The sequence below is a fragment of the Megascapheus bottae genome, chromosome 18 (assembly GCF_031878675.1).
Source record: "Megascapheus bottae isolate mThoBot1 chromosome 18, mThoBot2.hap1, whole genome shotgun sequence".
In the NCBI taxonomy this organism is placed as follows: domain Eukaryota; kingdom Metazoa; phylum Chordata; class Mammalia; order Rodentia; family Geomyidae; genus Megascapheus; species Megascapheus bottae.
Genome location: NC_143526.1, coordinates 30,525,638 through 30,547,563, shown reverse-complemented (window position 1 = coordinate 30,547,563; position 21,926 = coordinate 30,525,638). Strand labels below are relative to the sequence as shown.

General features: G+C 41.6%; 1 protein-coding gene across 3 annotated transcripts in view; it reads right to left on the bottom strand.

Annotated features, from left to right (window-relative positions):
* Asip (agouti signaling protein) overlaps positions 1 to 21,926 on the bottom strand; it is a 145,564-nt gene that overhangs the window by 81,934 nt on the left and 41,704 nt on the right. The window contains exon 1 of one of the 3 annotated variants that reach the window (XM_090352192.1): positions 14,648 to 14,869. The exons of the other annotated variants lie outside the window; for them this stretch is intronic. Within the exon in view, the coding sequence (XP_090208318.1) occupies positions 14,648 to 14,703 (56 nt within the window). The 5' untranslated portion in view covers positions 14,704 to 14,869. Of the gene's footprint in view, positions 1 to 14,647; positions 14,870 to 21,926 lie in introns of those variants that run through there. 3 annotated transcript variants of the gene reach the window in all.

The window sequence follows — 21,926 nt, the reverse complement described above, 5'->3', positions numbered from 1 at the left end:
ACCACCACTTCTGGATTTTTTTCTACGTATGTGGTTCCAAGGAATCAAACCTGGGTCTTCATGCATGCTAGGCCAAACTCCTGGCCCTACTGAGATTTTTTTTTTAACCGTTTAAAATTTTACATCTAAGATATATTTCTCGTATAACCATAGTCTGACTATGGCTTATGGGATGTGGAACAGTGATCAGGTCTGACTCTATGAGACCCACTGGTATGACACAAAAGCCTAATCCTGGCCCTGGGTCAGTTGGGAGCCCAACATCCTGCAGGGCCAACACTTCTCTGACTCCTCAGGTGGGCTATGTTGAAACCACATCTGTGAAGCACACTGACACCTTTGGATATCAAAAGTCCTTATTGATTTTTGTCACAAAGGGAGACATTTGACTCACATGTATTAGGGTGTCACAAGAGATACCAGTAATTTTGTGATAAAAATCTGTATTTTTGATCTGATACTACTCCATTCCATCCAGATGTGTAGCCTCATGTGTAGTCATTCCTTCTATTCTCCAGACATAACAAGTACTTTGATGCCATTATGATTTTCTCATGCTGCCACCTTGCCTTGGAGTACTATTTTTTCCTTTCTGCCTAATGAATTCTTTACTCATTTTTAAGATCCAGTTAAATTTCATCTCTTCTATACTTTCTCCTGACATTTCCCGTTCTTGACGTTCACTAACACCCTTGTCAAACCCTATCTCAAGATTTTTTTTATAGAAGCTCAGTGAATGGCTTGAAGACTCAAAAAAGAGCCACTTCCTCTCTTTTCCTCAGCCTCTTTAGGCCATGACTTCATCTTTGTATCATAGCTCTTAGCATAATACTAAACATGTAAAAACTACTTAAATAGTTGTCAAAGTTAAAAGATATCAGGAAACTATTCACAATAGCCAGGCGATGGAAACAACCCAGATGCCCTACTGCAGATGAATGGATACAGAAAATGTGGTATATATACACAATGGAATTCTACAGAGCCAACAGATAAGATAAAATAATGGCATTCGCAGGGAAGTGGATGAATCTAGAGCGAATCATGCTGAGTGAGACAAGTCAAGACCTAAGGAACAAAGGGTGCATGGTATCCCTAATATGTGGCTATTAAATCCAAAGAGTACAAGAGTGAGGACTCAATAACTGCATACCCAAAGCAATGGACATGGTAATGGAAATACAAACATAACTATATAGACAAAAAACCTATGACTCTATAATCATAATGTTTTATTTCATAAACTGATATGTTTCTATGACATACAAACCATTAGCCTACTTTTGATTAAGTTCTAAAGACTAAGTCCCAGAGAATGTAATTAGAGATTTCCTCCTTGAACAATTGTTTGTTAAATTTGTCATTTAAAATATGATGTAAACATAAGCCATATAATTAATGATTGTTGTTCTTAAGGTACTATGTTATCTCTCATCACTTCTGCTGTCCCTTGGTTATCTCATATTGTTACACTATCTCACTTTGTTACCTGATATATTGGATATAATTGTATTTGGTTATCCGAAATTGGATAGGGAACGGGGGAAAACAAGATGAGGGGTGGGGGAGGAGGGAAGGGAAATGGGGACCATGACATGTGAAAGGGTATCAATGTGTGGGAATTAAGGCACCATTTATCTGGCAAATATCATGTAACCCTTCTATTAATTACAATAAAAATATATTAAAAAAAGATATCAGGAAAAAAGATGGTTGCTCTCTTATTTTCACTTTCCATTTCTACTTCTCAGGAGATTCTGCTTACTGGCCTCAATTTCCTCTTCTGATTATTTTAATTCTTTCTAGCCATATGCATTCCATTTCAATTTTACCTCCACTTTTTCCCTCACTCAGCATGCATTTTATAGAGCACCTGCTGTTCTACAAGCATTATTTTAGACACTAAGTGTGAAGCAATGATGAGCTACTTTCAAGAAGCTTACACTATGGTTAGAGACCTGGACCAACACAAGTAAACAAACAAGATGATTTCAAATAGCAACAGTTCCAGAAAGGAAAAATTGAGTGAAGGAGTAATGGGCAAAGTTGATGAAACAAGTCCTGTCTGAGGAGGGAATAACTTAACCCACAAGGGCAAGAAGGAACCAACCTCATGGCTGGAGGAGGGAGGAAGTAACTGAGAAGGCTTTCAAGCAGAGAGATCAACAAGTACCCAGGACCTGAGGCATGAAAACTAGCTAAAAATTTATAAAAATAAAATGATTGCGTTCACCTATAATTATTCCTTTGCCTTTGTCCAGAATAGGGGTGATCTCTTCTAGGAAGTAACTTTCCCTACCCTTCACCTTCTTACTGCTCAAACCACAGGATTTTCTACCAATGAATCCCTCAGAGCTTATCTGATGATTATTTGATCACAATCATCTTGGTGACTGAAGCCATCTATGGGATCAGAAGATTTATCTGGCCCTTTATGTCAGACAATACTTCCCTCCCTGTCTCTTGTAGGTCTTGGTTTTTTCCTCTCAACTTCAGGGGGAAGGCTACTTCACAGGAAGACTCAAATAGAAATCTAGGGCTCCATGGAGGGGAAAAATACAGTTCTCTGAATTGACATTCACAATGCCTGAGCATGGAGTTTACCTCCGTGAATCCTAGAGGAATCTCCCTACTCCTAAATGCCATTCTTGTTGTCTTTTCTCCACACTGCACATTTGCCCACATTGGGCTTCCATGCCCTGCTCTTAAGGGAGTCCCAAAGAGCTGCCTCCTTAGAAGCCATAGCAGCTGCTTGAAAGACTCAAAAGTTCCTGCTGCCAGAGACATAAAATGCTCTTAGTAAGCCTGAATCAAAACCATATGGTGTTTTAGGGTTTTTTTTTTTTTGTTTTTTTTTTTTTTTTTGCAGTAAAGATCACAGGGTCTGAAAAAAATGTGAGAAAGGAGGGCCATCCAGAGGACATGCTCTTTGGAGTGAAAAGGATATGCCTCCTCCAATCCTGGCAGCCTTGTGCTCACAGATGGGGAAGTTCACCCACTCTAAGACTCCTGACCTAGTTGGACTCTTCTCAGGCCCAGACCAGTGGCTAGTTCAAATCACAAATGTTGTTCCCGAAAATATCAAGCCCCTCTAAAACCTTCCTGACCAGATGCCTCAAAAGTGAGCACTGGGGCCGGGAGTTTGGCCTAGTGGTTAAAGTGCTTGCCTAGCATGCACGAAGACCCGGGTTCGATTCCTTGGTACCACATACATACAAAAAAAGCTGGAAGTGGTGCTGAGGCTCAAGTGGTTGAGCTCTAGCCTTGAGAAAGTCCAAGGCTAGTACTCAGGCCCTGAGCTCAAGCCCAGGACTGGCCAAAAAAAAAAAAAAAAGTGAGCACTGTCCTTATCAACTCCTTTCTTTACTGAACTCAGACATTCCACATCTCAGAAATAAGCAAACAGCCCCTAACCTCAAAGAGTAGATCTTGGATTTTTTGAAGGTGCTTCCATGATAGAATCTACATACATTAAAAATAAATGTAATGCTAGGCATATAAGCTACTCAGAAGGGAGAGATTGGTTGGGAGGGTGATCGTTGGAGGCCAGCCATGAGAGCGAGATGTGATCTCAGCAAACAAGCTGGGCATGGTGGCTCTGTCTGTAATCCTAGTTCTAGAAGGAATGGCTAGGAGGATCCATGGCCTTGAGCTTAGTTTAGCTGGTTTTGGCTCTGCTTAGGGACTGTGAATATCAGCAAGTCCCCATGGGTATCTGTCTTTACTGATGTGTGAGCAGGGATTGTTACAGGTAAGTAGAATGTTTATATACTAGGACTGGAGTAGCCAGCAGAGTTTTCTGTGCTGCAGAGCAAGAAGACACCTAAAGAAAAGTGAATCCTGATTTATCTGCTGTTTCCTGGTTTCTCCTATCTCAACATACTTGCCTTAGTGGCTTCACAAAAAGGCAGCCTAGTGGAAATAGATCCATGCCGCCATCTCGTCCAGAAGACTTTAAGTTGAAACTTGTTTTAGGATTTAGATCAACTCATAAACGTAAGGAGCTTTGTAGGCAGCCTTTGGCTATCAGGAGAGATTACGGCCTCAGTATCTCAAAGATGAGAACCTGCTCCATAACCCTCTCTTCCAATCTACTTTCCATGGCAAGTGTGCACAATGCTTTGGTCAAAGAAGAAAAAGAGAACGAAAACAAAAAATAATCCAAGACAAATAAATACAGATTTCCTTAGCTTTCTTTTTTTTTTTTTAATTAATTATTTATTTATTTATTTTTGCCAGTCATGGGCTTGAGCTCAGGGCCTGAGCACTGTCCTTGGAATTTCTCAAGGTTAGAGCTCTACCACTTGAGCCTCAGCACCATTTCTGGCTTTTTTCTATGTATGTGGTACCGAGGAATCGAACCCTGGTCTTCGTGCATGCTAGGCAAGCACTCTACCACTAGGCCAAACTCCCGCCCCCTCCTTAACTTTCTTATACAGGTATTTTCATGAAGGAAAACAAAAATGAAGAGGAAGTTTCTTCTTTTAGGTCCCTGTGGAAGGTTATAAGTAACAAGCGATTTGCACCTCTTCATTTTATTTCTCATTCATTGCCCTTTAAGGACTCAGGGGACTGACTCTTTGCGTAACTTCAGTGGGGGCATTTTTCATTCTAATGGATCCATGGCAACTGGATTAAGATAAGTTTTAGATAAGGTGTTGCAGGGTATAAATATAATTTGTCTCCACCAAAAGTCACATTGAGGCTAGTCCCCACTGTAACTCTTCCTGTAAGAGGTATTCCTGGGCCAGGAAGGATTAACATGGTTATGAAAGTAGGTAATTCTGAGAACAAGTTGTTATAAATTGAGCCAAATACCTTTTCTCCACTCTCACATATGAGCTCCTTCCATACACTTTAGTTCCTCTTTTATTTTTTGCCAAAATACCCTTGACAGAAGCTGAGATTAGGTTAGTGCAATGTTCTTTTTTCCTTATAAATTACTTAGTTTCAGGTATCATAGCAATCCAAAACAAACTGAGTATATTATAATCTGCCAGATTTGTGGGATTGTTGGAAGTTTTCAACCAGGTTAAAAATAAGTTATTTTTTTGTTTTATGTATTTCATAGACCCCCTTGTTTACATGTATGACTATGTTTCCTGGGTCCTGGGCTCAAAGTTGGGCTCTGAGTGATCCAAGCTACAAGAGATCTTGCCTCAATCTCATAAGTAACTCTGACTACAGGTGTGGAACACATGCTTAACAGATTCATCTTTTTTAAGCTTCACAATAATACTGTGTTTTGGAAGAGGAGCATACAGTAATTGTTATTACATGTGAGAGGATACAAATACACAATTAAATATTTTGTTCAAATGTACTTAGCTCTGATGTGACCAGAATTTAGACTAACATACTAACTTTCTGACTTTTAATGCAGTACTTTTTACTTTATTCTGGTTCATGGCTATAATCCTAGCTACTCAGAACTCTAAGATCTGAGGACTGCAGTTTGATGTCAGCCAAGCAAGAAAGTCAATGAGGCACCTATCTCCAATTAACTACCTCAAGAGCCAGAAGTAGAGCTGTTACTCAAGTAGTAGAATGCTAGCCTTGATCCATAAAGCTCAGGTACAGCACCAGGCCCTCAGAGTACCAAAAAAATGAGCAACTACCTTCTTCCCCCCAACCCCAATCACATTCAAACAGCAGACAAGTTGTTTTCATTTTCTCAAGCAAAATGAGAATAACATGGCTTATTTCCTGGGTGAGTCTGACCTATATTAAAAGATGGAGAGACTACTACCCTCTGGGTATACAGGTTGGCATCTGGTTTCTCAGAGAGCACTTAGTACAAATGGCAGAATTAGAAGATAAGTACTGCCAACAACTTAAAAATCATTTAATTATGACATGTACACACACACACATATGTGTGTGTATATATACATATATATCACAATTAAAATAAAAACATTTTCCAAGAATTCTTTCTTTGCAAACTCCCATTTCTCATGCCTCTTTTTTCCTGGATGAGTTAATCTCTCCCAATTCTGCAGTAATGTAAATTAGTGTGCTCAGAATTACCTTAGTTTTCTTGAAGTTGCTACTTTGGGAGGAGCTCCAAGAGGACCAAGGCAATGGTTAGGTGGTTTGGGAAGGGTGAGGGGCCTTGGAGGCCTTTCACAGAGTTTGCAATAGTTTTTTTTTGAGCACCACTCTCACCCAGCCCTCTGTTCCAGGGCTCCCTAGGACTCTGTAAACTCTGATTCTCACTGGCTTCTTCCTAAGGAAGCATTCACTCCACTGTTTCCAATGGCTCCTCATCTGTGCTGTGTTGACATATGGTCTGCTGTAATCCTCAAGCCGTGTCCATGCAGTTATGCTTTCTTATGGTTCTTCGGAAGAACTAGGGTTTGCTGCAGAGATAAGCCAGGGGCCCAGTCTGCCTCATGCAGCCTGAAATCATGAGAGGGTCCTAGATAGTTCAGTTGACAAAAAGACCAGCATTGATGCCCTTGAGTCTCATTCACTTCAAATGGCCATGTTTTGGTTAGTTTTGTTTTTGCCTTTGTATTAATTCTTCAGCATTAATTTGGAGCAACAGTATTAATTAGCCTTTCTGGTATTTCTTTCTAGAAAACCAGCATAACTACACAGTCCGGTTTGGGAAACGTTTCTTGCCTAGAGTAAGAAAGTTGATTGAGGGCCAGGAGTTTGGCCTAGTGGTTAAAGTGCTTGCCTTGCATGCATGAAGACCCGGGTTCGATTCCTTGGTACCACATACATAGAAAAAAAGCCGGAAGTGGTGCTCAAGCCCAGGACTGGCAAAAAAAATAATAATAATAATAAACATTGAATAGGGCCGGGAGTTTGGCCTAGTGGTTAAAGTGCTTGCCTAGCATGCATGAAGACCTGGGTTCGATTCCTCGGTACCACATACATAGAAAAAAGCCGGAAGTGGTACTGAGGCTCAAGTGGTAGAGCTCTAGCCTTGAGAAGGTCCAAGGACAGTGCTCAGGCCCTGAGATCAAGCCCAGGACTGGCAAAAAAAAAAAAAAAAGAAAGTTGATTGAGCATATCAGCTTTGGTTTTTCCATTTGGGATGGATATTAGTGTTTGTTTCTAGTCTGTGGGAAAGTTATGAAGTGAGACCTGGAAGTTACAGGTGAATTTTTTTTTGTGATCTTGTGAGGAAAGACCAGTCAGTGAACTCAAGATACTTTTGATAGAAGAGAACAAACCTCTCTTGTCCTCTTTCCTTCTCCTCTCTCCTTTCCTCTCTCTTCCCCTTTCCTCCTTTCCCCTCTCACCTGTTCCCCCTCCCTCCCCTCTTTTGTGGTGCTTGAAAATCAACCCAGGCCCTGCATGCTGTGCAAGTGCTTTACCATTGAGGTACCTTGACCTCAGTGTTTAGATTTTCTATTCTTGCTGCTTCAATTGAGGATTGACATTAACTATAAAATGAAGTGTTCTTTACAGAACAATTTTTGCTTCATATTTCACAATTATAAAGAAAGAGAAAGCTGAGTGTGGTGGCTCATGCCTGTAATCCTAGCTACTCAGGAGGCTGAGATCTGAGGATTTTGGTTCAAAGCCAGCCTGAGCACCAAAGTCTGTGAGATTCTTTCTCCAATTAACCACCAGAAAACCAGAAGTGGTGCTGTGGCTCAAGGGGTAGGACAGTATCCTTGAGCTGAAGAGCTCAAGAACAATGCCCAGGCCAAGTCCCATGACCAAAAAAAATAAATAAATAAAAAATAGAGAAGAGGGGCCGGGAGTTTGGCCTAGTGGTAGAGTGCTTGCCTAGCATGCACGAAGACCCGGGTTCAACTCCTTGGTACCACATACTTAGAAAAAGCCAGAAGTGGTGCTGAGGCTCAAGTGGTAGAGCTCTAGCCTTGAAAAAAATCCAAGGACAGTGCTCAGGCCCTGAGCTTAAGCCCAGGACTGGCAAAAAAAAAAATAGAGAAGAAAGAGAGAAAATAACTTTTTAGCATTCAACTTGCTAACCAGTCTCTAATGTCTGGAGCTTAAATATTTTGGTGACAAAGTAGTTTTAAATTGTGTAGATGAAGACTAGAGTGTGGCCCAGCCACAGAGTGCTTGCCTAGCATGCACGAAACCCTGAGTTCTGATTCCTTGGTACCACATACACAGAAAAGCAGAAATGGTGCTATGGCTCAAGTGGTAGAGCACTAGCCTTGAGAAGCCTCAAGGGATAGTGCCCAGGCCCTGAGTTCAATCCTCAGAACTGGCAAAAAAAAAATGTGTAGATGAGATGGAGCTATTCTTGGGTGATTAAGAATGGTTCTGCTTTAAAATTATTTGACTGATTATATGAACTGATTCACAGAGTGCACAGACTGCCCTGACTGAGGTGAGGCACAAGAATGATGCTCCTTGACTTGCATAAACAACTCTGAATGCAGTACTATGCCTCATTTGTCAAAAAACTACCAATTCTACAGCATGTCACAGTTTTTTTTAAATCATCTCACTGAGAAGAGAAAGTAAGAAAATATATGTGGTATTTAATATAAAAATAAAAGCATTATATATATGCAAATATCCCAGATGTAGATATTGGTGCTATAGACCACTATGTAAAATCATATAAACAAAAATGCATAAAGACTTTCCACACTGTAAAGGAGAAACCCTAGTGCTCTTTTCCCTAAGTAATAAGTGCAAATCATTTGGTGGCAATATTAAAATACAATAGAGAAGAGTTGTTTTGTAATATATACATATTTTTTTTGGAGACAGGTCTTCTTGTATAGCCAGTCTGGCCTTGAACTTGCAAGTTCTTTCTATACATTCTGAACTGTTTGTCTGTGATATAGGGAGCTCACCTACCTTGAAATTTTTCTAGGAAACTATGTCTATGCAAGTTTGGTCCAACAAATAGCCAAATGTGTACATCACTTCATTAGAAAGGGAAAAGCAAAAGCCAGATTGGGTAAGAAAGTCCATGAGTCTCATCTCCAATTAACCACCAAAAAGCCTAAAGTAAGCTGTGCTTCAAGTGAGTAGAGTACCAGTCTTAAGCAAAACAGTTCAAGCTGCCACAAAAGGGAAAAAAGTGGGTGGTGGAAGCAGAATCAATGGAAAATTCTCTGTCACACGTCTGAGCAGCCCGCGTGTGTGGCCGGCTTCATTGTGCTGTGTGGGTAATAACCCAAAGGGGCATTAAATAACTCCTCAAATTCTTCAGCAGCCCAGCTCTTCTAGGGGCTAAGATGAGGAAAAACAGATCTTCCTGAGCCACAGACACACTTGACAGTCCCTTCACCCCACACCTGAGCTCCTGCTCCCTGGAATAGAAACCTGAGGAAAGAGCTGTGATAGCACAGAGCGATTCTTCTTGCCAGTGGCTGCTTTGGAATGTGAGCTGTGGGTATGGAGCTAGGGAGCAGTGCTGAGAGATGGAGATCAGGAATAAATGATACCGGGCAGATGGGAAACTCAGAGCAAAGGGATCTTATTTCTTCCCCTCCACAAGGTGGGATATGCAAGGCTCTTCCTTAGTCCTGTCTATTTACTAGGCTAACAAATAAGAAAAAAAAACTTTGAGGTGTTTTATTCCAACCCTTCTAACTATTTCTAACTCTCTTCAAAAATTTTTGGTGTGTTTGCTTATTCTTTATTTAAATCTGCGGGATAGGAATGTGGCTTAGTGGTACAGGGCTTGCTTAGTATGCACAAAGCCCTGGGTTCAATTCCTCAGTACCATGTAAATAGAAAAAGCCAGAAGTGGCACTGTAACTCAAGTGGTAGAATGCTAACCTTGAGCAAAAGAAGCTCAGGGACAGTGCCCAGGCCCTGAGTTCAAGTCGCAGGACTGGCAAGCAGTCAGTCAATCAATCTGCCCCGAAACAAGTTTCAAAGGAAAAAAGAAAAACAACAGAAAGAAAAAACAAGTCCATCAAACACAATTATGTGCCTTTCTTTTTGAACCAGCCTACAGAAAGATAAAAAGAATCGCCTAAGAGCACCAGATCTATTTATTCTATTGCAAATTAGAACTATCTATTGATTTCTTTTATTTGGGTTTGAACACAGAAAGCAATTACAGATGACTCCTAGAACTAGGCATTGTACAATGAGAGTTGAGCCCCACCCAGTGGGAGAGGAAAAAACTTCCTTCATAGTCTCTGCAACATTTTGGTAAGATGAATGTATGTGTAGATTTGGTTTCAAAATCTATACTACAAGGATATGTCCATACATATAGATGGGAATGTACATATATGCATACATAAATATGCTCATATATACATACCAGTTCATACATACATTCATATTCAATTATTTCTTATTGTCCTTCCTTTTCTCCCTCCTCTTTCCTATCTTATTTTTTTGTTTGTTTGTTTCCTTAGCTAAGGTATTTAGATGATTGTGGCCTGATACATTCTGCCTTTTGGCATTTTTAAATCACAATTTATTGTTTGGGTGCAAAGCTTTACAAAATGTTTAAGCACCTAAGGTATGGCAAATCATTTGATTTATAGCTCTGGAGAGGTGCCTGATATGGGAGCAGAAAAAAGAAGACTGCAGGTCTGTACTCTTCACTGTGGCAGAAGGCAGAACCATAATAAGAGAAATGAAGAAAGGACTGGGTCCCTTATAAAGGGAAGAGCAAACCCAGATAATAGTACAGCAGTACAGGCATGTTATTAAATATCTCCATTTCTGGGAAATCTGAGAATGAAGATGATGATTCTTTGGCTCAAAGTGTTTGTGGAGATGAAGGAAAAGAGTTAGACTCACACTGAAGGCACACTGTAGATCTGAGAATATCTCCTTTTTAAGCTGCAAGAATCCCATTAAAGATGGGCATGCCAGCACCAACGGCTTCACTTTTGGCACAGCCCTTAACAATAATAGTGCATGCAAAGGCAATTACCAGGAATGGGAGCGAATTATAGCCTTTTTGATTTGCTTAGTTCAATCTCCTGTTAGGTAGATGAAGAAAGGAGACTGACCTTTACCTCAAAAGAAATAAATTGCAGGAAGTATTTGGTTTTGCCTCTGTCAGGTTGAAGGTATGAAAAGCAGAATGTGCATCCAGTAAGTCAAATACCAAGCTCTATTGCTTTAAGCTCTTGCAAATTCAGACATAAGGAAAGGTATAGCTGAGTTGAAATAATTGCTTATAATGACATGTCCAGTTCAGTAGCCCTCATTTGTACCAGAATCTCTGAGATCGCATGTAGTCTTTGAAAGGAACTGTATAAACTAATAAAATACCCTTGTAAACATGCTCATGTTCCAAGCATGTTTACTTACGGACCACCATTCTGGTATCAGGTAAACTTGCCAACTGTTAAAATTTGGGTCAGAAAGGCAAAAGAACCAAGTGTTCAGAGTTGGTAAGAGGTAAAGATTCAGAGCCAAGACTATTGTCAAAAATATAGAATCAGGCTGGGAGTTTGGCCTAGTAGTAGAGTGCTTGCCCAGCATGCAGGAAGACCCAGCTTCGATTCCTCAATACCACATACATTAAAAAAAAAAGGGTGTGTGTGTGGAGTTCAGCCTAGTGGTAGTGCTTGCCTAGCATGTATGAAGATCGGGGTTTGATTCCTCAGTACCACATACATTGAAAAAAAAAGCCGGAAGTGGTGCTGAGGCTCAAGTCCCAGAGCATTATTGAGGGAAGCCCAAGGACAGTTCTGAAGCCCTGAGTTCAAGCCCCAAGACTGGCAAATTTTAAAAAGATAAAATCATTTTTTGTGTGTTTTTGCTTTGCTTTTTGTTGTCAGTACAGGACTTGAACTGAGGATCTCAGTGTTATCCCTTACCTTTTTCACTCAAGAATGGTGCTTTAGCTGGGTGTGGTGGCTCATGCCTGTAGTAATACTAGCTACTAAGAAGGCTGAGATCCGAGGACCATGTTCAAAGCCAGCCCAGGCACTAAAGAACGTGAGACTCTTATCTCCAATTAGTCACTAGAAAATGGGAAGTGAGGCTGTGGCTCAGGGGTAGGGTGGTAGCCTTTAGCTGAAGAGCTCAGGGACAGTGCCCAGGCCTAGAGTTAAACCCCAAGACTCCCTCACCCCCAAAATGATGCTTTCCAGGTGGGACATACTTCCAGTTTTTTGCTGATTAATTTGAAAAAAGAATCTCAAGAGCTTTTCTTCCCAGGTTGGCTTTAAGCTGTGATCCTTAATCTTAGCTCCTGAGTATCTAGGATTACTGGCATGAACCACCAGTATTAGGCTTGGAAGAATCATCCTTAAAGTAAAAAAACAGGAAATAAGAACAAAAAAAATCAGGTGTCTGGCAGCAAAGTAATGGGGCAATACATTTGGATGAGTAAGAAATAATACAATTTGGAGAGAAATGTACCCAGGAAAGAGCTGAGAGAAAACTGATTTCAGTTGAGTTAGAAAGATTTATTCCCTTTTGGGAAGGAAATCAGAAAGAACTGTAAGGCTAGATAAAGTCTGTATCCAATTTAAATACCCGTGTTGCTACCTCTAAGAGTAAAGTAGTCCCTTGAGCCCTAAGAGATCTGCATTTTGTTCACAGGTCATCTTTCTTGAAGAAAAAGAAGAGTGGGATCTGTGTGGGGAAGGTTTCAAGATCCCTTGGCTGGCCTCCTTTCCAAAGGTAGGATCCAGTCATAAGTTGTATTCTAGACAGCCACCAGTTCAGTCTCCATCTGTTCCCCAAAAGTGTATTTTACATACTTGCTCTTTGCATTTCGGTGGTTTTGGTTTTTGTTTTTAAAGAGACATCTTGGAGAGCCAAAGTACTAGATTTGAATCATTCTAAATCATCACTTGAACCCTGTTGGAAAGTTAGGAGAGTAGGAAGTGTAACTCTACTTGTTTGGAAATATCTATTGCAGGTGGGATCCTAGGTGTTACAAATTTTCTTTCTTCCTTTGATTTGTTATGTTCTCAAGTGCCACCAGGATTTGTTCTGACTCGTTATTTAAAAATGTTCTTCTGTTGGTCCTGGAGCTGCACTTGTTGACATTTTTCATTTTCTAGGGAAGAGTTTGTTATGACAGCTGATTTGTTGACAACTTTTAAATCAGCTAAAATATGAAATACATCAGAGGGACTTTTCCATTCTTGGTACTACTGCAAATATGGGATAGAGAAAATTCTCCTAAATGTTATGAAGGCATTGGCTGCTTAGAACCTAAATTCAACAAAGCTTAGTCAGATGGCATGGCTCACAGTAGTAGCTGCCTATACTACACAGAGTTTAGGGCCAATTGAGAAATGCCAGGCTGCTGTGTTGCAGAGGTTCTAACAGCCTAATGTTTTCATCTACCCAGGGCTTCTCTCTTCCTCTGCAACTGGCCAAAGACCAGGCTCCTTTGGCCTGAAGAATCTGTCTGACAACCAGGCACCAGTGGCTCACACCTGTAAATCCTAGCTATGCAGGAGGCTGAGATCTGAGGATCACAGTTTAAAGGCAGCCTGGGCAGGAAAGTCTATAGACACTTATATCCAATTAACCACCAGGAAACCAGAACTGGCGCTGTGGTCCATGTGGTAGAGCTCTAGCTTGAGTGGAAAAGCTCAGAAATAGCACCTAAGATCCACAACTAATTAAAAGATAGTTGGGGTTGTGAGAAGAGGGGCAGGCAGCTGGGCTGGTGATTGTCTGGGGTGGTCTGGAATGGAGTCGTGAGGAGGCTGTCATGACAGTGTCGGAGAGCCAGCTCAAGAAAATGGTGTTCGGCTACAAATACAGAGACGTAACTGTACGAGAAACTGTCAATGGTATTACTCCATACAAAGATCTCAGCCCTGTATTGGATGTTTAATGATGGCAGTTCCAGAGGATTAATGACCCTCACTGGAACAATTCCTGTGCCTTACAGAGGTAATACATATACATATACATATAATATCCCAATATGCCTATGCTGCTGGACACATACCCATATAACCCCCCTATCTGTTTTGTTAAGCCAACTAGTTCAATGACTAGAAAAACAGGAAAACATGTTAATGCAAATGGGAAAACATAACTTCCTCATCTACATGAATGGAAACACCTGTAGTCATGTTTGTTGGGTCTTATTCAGGTCATGATTGTATGGTATTTGGAGAGGAACCTCTAGTCTTCTCTCATCCTACTATTTTAGCATCACATCCACCATACCAGGCTACAGGGCCACCAAATACCTCCTACATGCCAAGCATGCCAAATGGATGATCTGCTTGTCCCTCTGGATACCCTCCTAATCCCAGTGGTTACCCATGCTGTTCTTACCCACGTGGTGGCCCAATACCCTGCCAGTACAAGTTCTCAATACCTTTCCCAGCCTCCTGTGGCCGCTTTTGGTGCTAGCAAAGATGGCACAATCAGTGAGGACACCATTTGCGCCTCTTTCATTTCAGCAGTCAATGACAAACTGAGATGTTGAATGAAGGAGAAAATGGACTGATCAAGACAGAGCTCAATGCTTTGAAGCAAAAAAGAAAAATCTCAGAAAAGGTCACCAAAAACTGGAAGAAATGGTCAACCATTTAGATCAAGAAAGTAGCAGAAGTTGATTAAAACACAGAACTTTTGGAAAAAAAGGATGAAAAACTAAGTTTTGCTCTGGAGAAAATGAAAAAATCAATTTGAAAACAATAACATTGACAAAATTATAATTCCCACAGCCCCACTATATAAACAGATATAAAGCTGTATGCAGAGGAAAAATGCTATTAAAGACATTATATTTTACCTGGGAGAAGCCTTGAGGTAGGGAGTAATATAGACTTGTATATCTTCCTGAAGCATGTATGCCTTCTGTCCCCCCAAAAAATTCCAGCTGAGGGCACTAATGCAAAAAGCAAGAAAGACTACCTGGCTTAGTAACCTCTACTGATTTCTGATAGCAGCTGGAGAGTGACCTCTTCTTAAGGGATTTTTCTCTTTCCTTCCTTCCTTCCTTTCTTTCTTTTTTTTTTTTGCCAGTCCTGAGGCTAGAATTCAGGGCACTGTCCTTGGATACTTTTGCTCAAGCTAGTGCTCTGCCACTTGTGCTACTTCTGGCTTTTCTGAGTATGTGGTATCGAGGAATCAAACTTAGGGTTTTGTGCATACTAGGTGAGCACTCTCCTACTAGGCTATGTTCCCAGCCTGGGACCTCCCTCCCTCCCAACTGCCTGCCCCTCTCTCTCTCTCTCTCTCTCTCTCTCTCTCTCTCTCTCTCTCTTTTTCCCCTTCCCTCCCTCCCTCCCTCCCTCCCTTCCTCCCTCTCTCTCTCTCTCTTATCTATCTGTTAGAGACCCTAGCCTGGGTAGGAAGCCATTTCCCTCAAGGCCTTGCTTAACCTTAAAGACTGGCAGCCGTTCACCTGACAACATTCATGAGTCATATTATTCTGAGAATTGTCACAATGATCTGATCACCAGATATTTTACATAGGTAGAGACTCACTGTAAACGTCAGCAAGCAGAATGCCACCGCCCTGCTTCCCCCTCCCTATTTCCTCTTAGCTACTGCTTAAAAGCCTGCTAAAAATTTTTAATAAACAGACCTTGACAACATATTGCTTGGTCTCGCTCTTCTTTCTCACCCTTCTTATTTTCAGGCTGTGTCCCCCTCGGTTCCCCCGAATAACTGGTCCCGCACAAGTGGCGCCCAACGTGGGCCCTAGAGACGGACATTCTGCCGGAGGGAGACACGACTATCCACATAAAAAGCTCCCCGGGAGTGGACAAAGAATTGGAGAAGACATTCTCACCGTTCATGAGAAAGGCCTTCTTCTAGTAAGCAGATTTTTCTCCGTCCCAGTCTAAGATGGGTGATCCTATGTCTAAGGAGGCCCAATTTATTCGGGACCTTAAAGCTTCCCTCAGGGAAAGAGGAGTCAGAGTTAAGAAAAAGGATTTAGTTCAATTTTTCTTGTTTATTGGGGAAACTTGCCCCTGGGTTGTTATTAGTGGACCCAGTATACATCCTCTTACCTGGAAAAAGGTAGGGAGGGAGTTAAATGAGCTCCTTGCCACAAAGGGGCCGGATGCAGTCCCTACCAGAATATTTAACTATTGGAACCTCATTAATGATGTTTTAAATGAAGGGCCAGGATCTGCCAAAGTTATTTCTGAAGCCGAGGCTTTCCTTGCACCCCTCTCTCGTTCTGCTTCTGCCGCCTCACTCCACTCCCCTATGGAACCTGTCCCTCCATCACCTTGCCCTTCAGTAGTTATACCCATGCCCAGTACAGGAGAAAATCCCAAAAAACCTTATAACAAATGCCTTGATCTATTGAAATCTTTTGATCCCACCATAGATAGCCAGAAAGTTCAATCTGATAGGGAAGTTCCTTTGACCCTCCCTGTTTTTAAAAGAATACCCAAAGATATGCCATCCCTGCCACAAGAAAGCTTTAAACAACAAGCCAATAGTTGTCAACACCCAGCCCCCATTTCTGTTACTTATTCTGGACCTCCCCCCTACCCTCCCGCTTATTTTCCTCCACTGTCCATTGATGTCCATAAGGCAGCTCTTATACAGACAAAAAATTATTTGTCACAGCATGTTGCAGGATTAAGAGAGGTAGCCCAACTACAAAAAGAATGCTCCCAGCTCTCAGTAAGCCTTGCCTCCCTGCACGATTCCCTTAATCAGACCACTTTCGCTTTTGACCCCCATAAAAATCTACCTATTCCAAACAGGGACGCGCCATGCCCGCTTTGGCTTTTCCTGTAATGACTCGCTCAAGAGCCAAAACCGAAACTGCTTCAGTCATTGGAATTAGAGAAGAACAGGAAGGCGAGGAAATAGACCCCGATTCTGAGGTGGAAGAGGAAGAGGCTAGTGATGATGAGGATTCCCCTAACACCTATAAAAAGTGAAAGTTTAAGGCCCTTAAAGAAATTAATTCAGCAGTTCGCAATTATGGCCCAATGCCCCTTTTACACATTCAATGCTTAAGGCTCTTGCAGGCGATGGTTATCTTACTCCCGATGAATGGCATTATCTTGCGCAAGCCACCCTTACCCGTGGCCAATATTTAACTTGGAAGGCAGAATTTTTGGATAAATGCCAGGCTCAAGCCAAGATTAATGAAAAAAAAAAGACTTCCACTCGTAGTTGGAATGCGGATAAACTTAGTGGCATTGGCCAATATAACTCAATAAAAAAACAGGTTAAATTTCCAGTTGGCCTTTTGGCTCAGACCTCGGAGGCCGCCTTCACTGCATGGCATGCCATTCCTTCCGCAGGATCCATCACAACACCCCTGTCCAAGGTTATCCAGGGGCCACAGGAACCCTATAGTGAATTTGTAGGCAAATTACTAGAAATGACGGAGAGAGTTTTGGGTCCAGAAGAGAAGGAGACTAAATTTGTAAAACAATTGCCCTTTGAAAATGCTAATGCCACCTGCCATGCTATTCTTAGAGGGCAGGTAAAACATAAAACCCTTGATGAAATGATTAGGTTATGCCATGATGCAGATCCCTTTACTTATAAGTTGTCTCAGGGAATCACACAAGGCGTTCAGCTGGCTATAGGATCTGTATTACAACCTATGAAAAATGCTAAGCACTGTTTTAAATGTGGCCAGATTGGGCACTTTGCCAAACAGTGCCCTCAACAATTGGATACTACCCTGTTGCCTCAGGACAATCCAAGATTTTCTTACCTAGCACTGTATGTCCCCGATGTAAAAAGGGTAAACATTGGGCTAATCAATGTAGTTAAAAACGGATGTTATGGGGAGAGCCTTGCCCCCTCTTCAGGGAAACGGGCCGAGGGGCCAGCCCCGGGCCCCTCAACCCATTCCATTCTCACCGGCCACGGGGAATATTCAGCCGATGACTCAGCCCACTTTAAACCAACAGACCAACTTTCTAGAGCCACTCCAGGCAGTGCAGGGTTGGACTTGTGTGCCGCCTCCAACTCAATTTTAACTCCTACTGGAGGGATTTATATTTTACCCACAGGTGTTTTGGGCCCACCCCTGCCTAATACCTGTTATTTGATCCTGGGACGAGCCTCCTCTACTATTCAGGGCCTTTTCATATTTCCCTCCGTGGTGAATAATGATTACACTGGGGAAATTCAAGTTTTGGCATGTTCCACCCTTGGGCCTATAAAAATTGCTGCAGGCCAGAGAATTGCACAAGCCTTGTCTTTACCCTTGCATTTCTCTGCCCCAGTGGTTAAAACCGAGGCTAGGGGGGCTTCTCAGCCTGGTTCCTCAGAACCAGGCATTTTAGATTCAGGAGCAGATGCTACCTGCATTTCTCATAAATTGTGGCCATCAAAATGGCCATTACAAGCGGCCCTTACCCATCTACAGGGGATTGGCCAGGCAAAGGACCCTTTACAAAGCTCTAAAATATTGCAGTGGGAGGATGCTGAAGGTAATTCAGGGACTGTTAAACCCTTTATTGTTCCCGGATTACCGGTCAATCTCTGGGGGAGAGACATCCTTTCACAAATGAATGTTATCATGTGTAGCCCCAATGAAGTTATAACCCAACAAATACTATCACAGGGGTATTTGCCAGGACAAGGCTTGGGTAAAGAAGGACAGGGAATCCCTGCCCCAGTAAATATTTCACCTAAGGTGGATCGCTTTGGTTTAGGCTATCAAAATTTTTTATAAAGGCCTCTGCTCCCCCTGCACTCCAAGTGGATAAAATCACTTGGAAAAGTGATGAACCTGTCTGGATTGACCAGTGGCCTCTTTCCTCTATAAAACTGTCTGCAGCCCTGACGTTGGTGCAGGAACAGTTGGCTGCTGGACACATTGAGCCATCCATTTCACCCTGGAATACTCCCGTATTTGTTATACAAAAAAAAAATCAGGAAAATGGCGCCTTTTACAAGACCTTCGCGCCATTAACAAGACGATGGTTCCTATGGGGGCTCTGCAGCCAGGCCTGCCCTCTCCGGTGGCCATTCCCAATTCATATCATAAAGTGGTAATAGATTTAAAAGACTGTTTTTTCACCATTCCTCTCCATCCCCGGGATTGTGAGCGCTTTGCCTTCAGTCTTCCAGTAACTAATTTTATGGGACCAAATCCCCATTTTCAATGGAAGGTATTGCCCCAAGGAATGGCTACTAGTCCTACACTTTGTCAAAAGTATGTTGCTCAAGTTGTTGATCCTTTTAGGCTCAAGTTTCCCACCCTATATGTCATCCACTATATGGATGATATTCTTTTGGCAGGTTCAAAACAGTCCATTCTTTACGAGGCAGCATATGAGTTAATGATTAAATTACAATCCCGTGGCCTTCAAATTTCTGAAGAGAAAATTCAGGTAGTTCCACCACAATTATTTTTAGGCTTTGAGCTTTTCCCTAATAAAATTATGTCACAAAAGATGCAATTACGTAAAGATTCCTTAAAAACTCTTAATGATTTTCAAAAATTGTTAGGAGATATAAATTGGCTCCGTCCCTATTTAAAATTAACCACTGGAGAGCTTAAGCCTCTTTTTGATGTTTTGCAAGGAGATCCAGACCCATTATCTCCTCGAGTACTTACTCCTGAAGCCAGAAAAGCGTTACTATTGGTTGAAAAAGCTATTAAATAACAGCATATTTCTTATTATTCCCCTGATAAGCCGTTGTATTTTCTTGTATTTCCCTCCTCTTTTTCTCCTACCAGACTATTCTGGCAAAATTCTCCCCTTTATTGTGTCCATTCCTCTGCCTCATCCTCAAAAATACTTGCTACATATCCATTTTTAGTACTTATACAATTGGGCAGAGAGCAGTCTTTAAATTATTTGGCAAAGATCCTGATGTTATTATTGTCCCGTTTAGTCCTGTACAAATACAATGGCTTATGCAAAATGATTCCTCATGGGCCGTTGGTCTAGTTTCTTTTCAAGGTAAAATTGATAACCATTTTCCCCAGGACAAACTAATTCAATTTTTTTTTAGAACCCCTGTAGTTTTCCCCAAAATAACTAAATCAAGTCCTATTAAGGATGCAGCTTTGGTTTTTACTGATGGCTCCTCAAACGGAGTTGCTGCTTATTCCATTAATGGTAAAATATATTCATTTTTTACGGGAGAAAAATCTGCCCAATTAGTGGAATTAAAAGTCATTTTAAAGGTCTTGCAAGATCTTTTAGATACTCCCTTTAATTTGTTCACTGATAGCGCTTATATAGCCTTTTCCGTGCCATCTTTGGAAATAGTTCCCTATATTCGCCCTACTTCCGGGGCTGCTCCCTTATTTTATGAGCTTCAAGAAATTATTCTTCAACGAGCCCAGCCTTCCTTTATTGGACATATTCGTGCCCATTCTGGGCTGTCTGGACCCTTGGCTCAGGGAAATAATCAAGTAGATCATGCCACCCGCATAATTGGTTTAGCTGAAACCCCACTTAACCCTTCCCCATTATCCCTTGCACAAAAAGCCCATGATCTCCGTCATCTCAACGCTCATACCTTACATCTTAGGTATGGTGTTACTCGAGAACAAGCACAACACATTGTGCGTCAATGTAAGGGATGTTTACACTCTTGCCTGAACCCCACATAGGAGTTAATCCTAGAGGTTTAATTCCAGGAGAAATTTGGCAAATGGATGTTACTCACATTCCCTCGTTTGGTAAAATGAAGTATGTACATGTTTCTGTGGATACTTTTAGTGGATTTATTTTCGCCACCCCTCAAACAGGGGAGACTACAAAAAATGTAATTAGTCATGTCCTTTCCTCCCTTGTTGTGTTGCCTCAGCCAAAAATGATCAAAACTGATAATGGGCCAGGATATACTAGTGCATCATTTAAACAATTTTGTGCTCAGTTGGAAATCAAACATATTACGGGTATTCCCTATAATCCTCAGGGACAAGGTATTGTGGAAAGAGCTCATCAAACCCTTAAAAATATGATATTTAAATTACAGTCCGGCAAAGGACTAATATATTCAGCCTTGGGAAATCCAAAAAATATAGTTAATCATTCCTTATTTGTTTTAAATTATCTTATTCTTGATGTACATGGACGCTCCGCCGCAGATCGTCTGTGGCACCCCACAACCGCACAAAATTATGCCCAGGCATTGTGGAAAGATCCCTTAACTTCCCAATGGCATGGCCCTGATCCAGTTCTTATTTGGGGAAAAGGCCATGCATGTATTTATGATACCCACAACAATGGCGCCAGATGGCTTCCGGAGCGCCTTGTTAAATTATATAATCCATCCAGGGAGTCCCCTGAGAAGGTGTAACTGTGCTTAATTTTAGGATGACACTACAAATGCTCCCCTTTTCTACTGATCATTTCCCTGCCCATGGTGAGCGGAGGCCTTGGACCACCCTCTGATCGCACAAAACTCCTCGAGACACTATATGGATCTCCTTGTGCCTGCTGAGGAGGTTATAATAATCACCAAAAACCGCAAGTATATACCCAGATGGTAGATTGTGGAAATCATAATGCTTATTTACAAGCTGCCCCCTCCCCTACAGGGGGAACAATTCAGTCCTGGGTTTGTTTACAAAAGCCAAAGGTAATTCTCCCCACCAACGGGCACCCTGGACCATGCCCCAATGATTGCACCTATGTTACTCAAATGAATGTTCTGTGTTATAATTCCCTTCAAGAATGTATTTATAATAATCAAACTTATTTTATGACCATACCTCACTCCCAATATTCGGGCACCTTCAGAGGTGATTGGTCTTTAAACTCCTCACCTTTGAGTAATAAAAAATATTCCCAAGCCTCATGTACAGCCCCTATAGGAAAGAACACCGGTTGGAATAGATACACTCCCATCCACGTTTCAGATGGAGGAGGTCCAACTGATGTTGTTAGGGAACATATTGTTCAACATAAAATTCAAAATCTTATAGACTCCTTAGTCCCTCAAATACAGATACATCCCTTACTTCTACCCAAGGCCAGAGGCATTGATATAGATTCCCAGACGTGGGATATTTTAACAGCCACCCATTTGGCCCTAAATATTTCAAATACACAGCTGGCACAGGATTGTTGGATGTGCCTAGCTCTAGGAGCCTCTTGGCCCCTTGCAAT